Genomic DNA, 5,748 nt, shown 5'->3' on the forward strand with positions numbered 1-5,748 from the left:
TACTAGTGTAGCTGTTAGTGGGCTTGAGGAAGCAGTTTTCCAGGACTTCCTCGCCCCACCTTCTGTCCTACCCGGAGTGCAGTTCTGTCCTTGCTCAGGGAATGGTTTAGAACGAGTAAGAAATACGCCCCATGCTGGGCTCGGACTGCTCACAGGACCACCACAAGGCTATGGATGGGAGTGAACCCCCACTCACTGACCACCTATTATCTTTGGTGCTTTTAACATGCTAACTCATTTAAAACCCTGACACTGAGCATAAGGCATCATTACTCTCCATTTTACTGGTGAGTAACTGAGGCTCAGAGAGATGAAGCAACTTGCCTACGGTCACACAGCCCTCAACAGGCGAGCTGGGATTTGAACTGAGGTCTGTGTAACTGCAAGGTCTATGCCCTTTCCAACGCCCTGGGCACAACTCTCAGAGGAGACAGAGTGAGGGTGGCTCTGACCACCATGTAGGTGATCCCAGACAGAAGAAGCACAGGCTCTCCTTTACAGCTAGGAACTCTCACGAAAGGACCAAGATCTCTTATGGGAGTTCCCCTGCCTCACCTCTGGCTTCAGGCTGAGCCACTGCCCTGTCTTCCCAGCCTGGCTGAACTGCTCCGTCCCAAAGCAAGGACACAGCAGGCGTGTCAGAGAGAGAGAGAGAGACAGAGAGAGAGAGAGAGAGCCTTCAGCGCCACCTGCTGGAAACATGGTAAGACTGGGAGTGAGACATGACAAAAGGTAGGGCTGGGGGGCCAGCCTGCTTCTCAGATTAGCTCCTATACTTGAGCCTATAAACAGGTGTGGGTATTCTTCCTGCCAGAAGCTTAGAAAGTTGCAACTGGAGGTAAGCTGGAGGCTGACCTTGCAAGGTTGGATGGATGAATGGGTGGGGCCGACCGACAGATGGGTGAAGGCGTGTCTGTTGCTGAGGGCCGGTTTAGAAGGAAGATTGGCTAATTGCTGTAGCATGAAAGCAACGCAATTTTCTGCACACTGCCCTGGCTGTTTGAGTCCAGAGAGGAAGAAGATCAGATGGGCCAGCTGAGGACTCATTCATCCCTATTTCTTCTTCTTTATTCCCCTTCTCCCCCCCCGCCTCCCACGCCCCCTACTCCAGTTCAAGCCGTTTGTTTCTCAGTCTAGGTGTGTAGGACCCAGCTCCCTGGCCCACGCTGGTGTTAGGAGCCTTGCGCTCCCCCCAGCTGAGGCAGTCGGTCACTGGTCGTCGGTCGGCTGCTCACAGCAGCTCTCGGCAGCTCTCGCCGGCTGTTGGCTGCTCCTGGCAGCACACGGTAGCCCGCGGCCGCACTCAGCAGCCCGGGACAGCCCAGAGCAGCTCCTGCCGACCTCCAGCTGCTCAGCGCAGACCAGCTCCAGCTGTAGAGGGCGCAGGTCACTAACCCATGTGGGAATCTAACTGGCGACCTCCGCATTAGGAGCACAGAGCTCCAACCGTCTGAGCCACCGGGCCGGCCCCTCCTATTTCTGATTAGCCTGAAATTTTCATAACAATCATGACCTTTAGTGAGCCTGTAGCCTCTGCCACTGTAAACCTCCCCTCTGTTCCCTCTCCCAGGCTTACTGCCCACAAACTTCCACTGAGAGGGGCCTGGGGTGACACTGGCCCCAGGAACCTGTGAGAAGTGGGCAGCAGGACTCGAAGGAATGTCCCTCATCCTGAATTTGTCTGATATTTTTCCTCAAGGTAGATACATCTTCCTCCAAATTTCATTTGTTCCTATATATTAGGCACAGCCGGAGGAACGCGTCGCGGGAGACCAAAATTGGTCCATTAGAATTTATTTGGTGTGTTTGAGCAGCGGGCCGTCAGGTTAGAAAAGACCATAACCTCCCCGAGCTAGAGGGGTGGAGAGCTTTATAGGGGCAGGGAAGCAAGGCTGTTCCTCTTCAGTGCTTCAGGGGCTTTTTGTTGCATTGTCATGGCAACTGAGGGTTTTGGGGTGTGGCCATGTCGTTTTGTTCCATATCCCTCTTCCCATGCTGTTATCCGGGAATGTTCAGGTCCCTGGATCATGGACTCCTGTGAAATACAAGCCAGAGGGTATTCATACAAGCAAGCAGGGAGCAAGACAGGATGGCTTCTAAGATAAGATGGGTTCTATTCAGGCCATTAGGGACGGTCTCTCCAGGCCTCAGGTGGTTTCTGCTCTTGGCCTAACACTGTATCCTCTAAACTTCTGTAAACTAGATATCAGATCTGCAAGCCACTTAGGTTCAAGTTTGTCATTTTTGCATTTTATATAGTCTGACATGAAATATATTGCCCAACAGCTTTTCATCTTATTTCATAGGGTTTTCAGGGGGAATGAAAGAATCCTAAAGCGTTTCTCAACACCTGGCTTATTCCAAGTACAGCAGGAATGCTAGCTACTGTCATTATTATCATTCAGTCAGTTACACCAGAGATGAAAAACCGGCAGCGTGCTGGTTGAATCCAGACGACAGATGGGGCTGGTCTTGTTCTCTAGTTTTGAATTATTTCTCAACAAGTAAAAAGCTGAACATTTTAAATGAAAGTCTGGATTTCTGGCTTCTCTGGAAAAATGAGAACTGGCAACACTGGGCCCTTTTGTCTGTACGGCCTCATTCAGCTAAAGCTGAGCTGCAGCCCTCCCCCAGTTCACAGCGGTGCCCTCTCAGGGTTTGTCACTCTTGGTCGAGGCTCACCCAGGGTCTCATCTGAAGCGTAGGGACTATTTCTGATGTCCTTTTCAGGTAGTTTCAGCTCTCAGATCCTCAGAGAAGCTGTGACTATTTTGATTCAGCAGATATTCAGAGTCCTTTACTCAACCAACTAAAATAACAAAGGCCATTCCCAGCAACCTTTCTGTCACCAGCCCAGGGCTCTCCAAAGAGTTCCATGGTTTCTATCGGGGGCCAAGTGAACTAACCCTTGGGAAGAAATTTTGACCCCATCAATGAAGTATTTAGTCTCTGTGGTAAGAAATGGACAAAGCTACCAGTTGGCCAATGGTGGGGAAATAAGGACTTGCTATATGAATCACACAACTCATACTGTGTATAAAATAAGACCAAGATGGCCTCATTTCCCTACCAACATTGTTTCTCGAGAAGTCTCACACAGAAAAATGCAAATGGCAGTGGGGAGGCTGTGTATGTGAGCACGCAGGGCACTATGGGAAATCTCTGTGCTCTACTCAATCTTGCTATGAACCTAAAACTGCTCTAAAAAATAGTTTATTAATTTTTAAAAATCGAACGCACGATTTCACACCAATAAAGTTAAGAACATAGACACAATGCATACAGTTCTAGAGAAATATAATATTTCAAAACTGGCGTAAGAAAAATTAAACTTCAGTAGATCAATAGCCAATCAAGAAATTGGTATGATAATCAAAAACCTCCCCATCCATCCCCAAAGCCTTAAGCCAAAATAGTTATAGACAAGCTCCACCAAAATTTTTAGAAGTAATTATCTCCTATCCTATATCAGCAGTTCCAGCCATTTGGAAAAACATAAAATCGAATCCATACCTGACACCATATACCAGAATAAACTTCAAACACAACAGAGATCTACATGTGAAGTAATGAACCCACATAAGTACAAAGAAAAATATAAGTGAATTCTTTACATGATACAGAGGGTGCCAAAAAATGTATACACATTTTTTAAAAAGGAAAAAGCTATTAAAATTGTAATACTCAATATATACAAATAACAAAAGGTGACTATGTCACGTTTGACTTCTGCAATTACTAGACGTGCTCAAAGTGGTTACCATCAGCGTCCAGACACTTCTGATTATGGTGAACTACTGCTTGAGCAACATTGACCAAAGTGTCCACTTGTGTACATTTTTTTAGCACTCTCTGTACTTTGAATAGTAACCCCTTATCAGATATATGATTTGCAAATATTTTCTCGCACTCTGTAGGTTGCCATTTTATTTTGTTGATGGGTTCCTTTGCTGTCCAGAACTTTTTAATTTGATATAGTCACACTCACTTATTTTTGCCTTTGTTGAATCCAGACCTAAAGCACATTTAGAGAAATGCTGACATCTCTTAAATCTGGATGTCAGATGCATATTTGTTCATTTGTTATACTTTTCTGTGGAGCTGGAAATTTTTTGTGATGAATTTTTATTTTAATAATGAATGAGAGAAGTGAGGAAATGGAGACAAAAAGAAAAATAAGAATGTTGTTTTACTATAGAGTTTAGTCTTACCTAATTAAAAATGCATATTGATGATTCTGATGCTTGAATTAGTCTCAAGATTTGTGAACCATTGCTTATTTGTGAACCATAGGTCATTTCGAAAAAGTCTAGTGTGGAAATCAATTCAATGTCCTACCAGCTGATGGAAACGTATCAACAGTGAAAGTTATTAAGCTTCTTTCTAAAGGTGAAGCTCAGTGGAAAATAATTGTTTAGCATGAGTAATTCTGTCTCTTGTGGCTTTAGGGAAGTTTTTTGTGCGTGTATGGTAAAACATGTATAACATAAAATTTGCCATTGTAACCATTTTTTTTTAATTGAAGTCTTTTTTATTTTATGTACAAAGAGCTGACATTGTTTCTGCAGTAAGATAGAGATCTTGAATCATTCATTCATGGAAGTTCACTTAGTCCAACTTAATGAAGCCTATATCCTTCACGTACTGACACATATTGAGGCCGTATTTCCAGATCAGACCGTATCGCTTTGAGCGGACATGGCAAGAACGAGAACCCTGGCCGAATTTTCTTGCATGATTCCAGTAGAATTGCTGGTGACTCATCTTGCTCTCTTGGCTGCAACGAGGTAAAAGGCAGTTTAAGCATTTTTAAGTACACAATGCAGTGGCATTAAATATTACATTCACAATACTATATAACCATCACCAATATTTCCAAAATTCATGATCCCCCCCCAAACAGAAACTCATTAACCTCTAATTCCTTATTCCCCTCCTTTCCTCCTGCTACTACCAAGCTGGGGTCCTTCCTCTCTCCTGAAGTCAGCCAGCCACAGCCCCCTCTCCATTGCCCATCCCACCCCCTACTATTGCTAATTTCCTCTCTCCCAGATCTTTGCCCTCTCTCATCGATGTTTAAATCCCTTTGTCACTCCCTTGATATCAAAGAAAGGACAAGGCTCTCTATGACCTCCCACCTCTTCCAGCTGCTCTCTCTGTCTCTCTCTCTTTCCTCCACTCTCCACCCCCACTCACTCCCTCATCAATTCCTGGCAGTTGGGCTTTCATCACCCCCACTCTCTGGAACCGCCTCTGGCCAAAGTCACCAACTTCCTCGCTGTGACATCCACTGGCATTTGCAGCTATCTTCTTGACCTCCCATGGACATTTAACATAACTGACAGCTCTCTTCTTCTGCCCTTGATTTCTCTGTGCGGGCCTCCACTCCTGGGTTTCCTCCCGCCTCCCTGGCATCTTTTTAATCTCCTTCAGTGCTCTTCCTCCTGCACCAGTTTATACTACCATCCCCTAAGGATCTACCTAGACTGGTTGCTCTCCTCACTTCCCACCTTTTCTCAGGCCTTGCCCCACCCCATTCAGGCCACCACATATTTCTCTCTGGCTTTAATGCTCAAGCTTCCTAAATCACCTCCCCAAGACTTTTCGTCTCCTACAATCGCCACAGTAGCTCCAATGGTTGTCAAACAGTGGTTCTCAGCCTAGCCTGCATCACAATCACTGGAGGAGTTATTAAAACCCAGCTGTTGGACCCCACTCCCAGTTTCAAATTCACTAGGTCTGAGAATT

General features: G+C 45.6%; 1 protein-coding gene across 1 annotated transcript; it reads right to left on the minus strand.

Moving 5' to 3' along the window:
* Positions 1-4,608: 4,608 nt before the first annotated feature.
* LOC117027746 (40S ribosomal protein S29-like) lies at positions 4,609-4,773 on the minus strand. Its single transcript, XM_033115823.1, has one exon. The coding sequence runs from the start codon at positions 4,762-4,764 to the stop codon at positions 4,609-4,611; it is 156 nt and encodes a 51-aa protein (XP_032971714.1). The 5' UTR covers positions 4,765-4,773.
* Between the last annotated feature and the right edge of the window lie 975 nt (positions 4,774-5,748).

This window comes from Rhinolophus ferrumequinum, chromosome 9 (assembly GCF_004115265.2).
Source record: "Rhinolophus ferrumequinum isolate MPI-CBG mRhiFer1 chromosome 9, mRhiFer1_v1.p, whole genome shotgun sequence".
Classification (NCBI taxonomy): Eukaryota; Metazoa; Chordata; class Mammalia; order Chiroptera; family Rhinolophidae; genus Rhinolophus; species Rhinolophus ferrumequinum.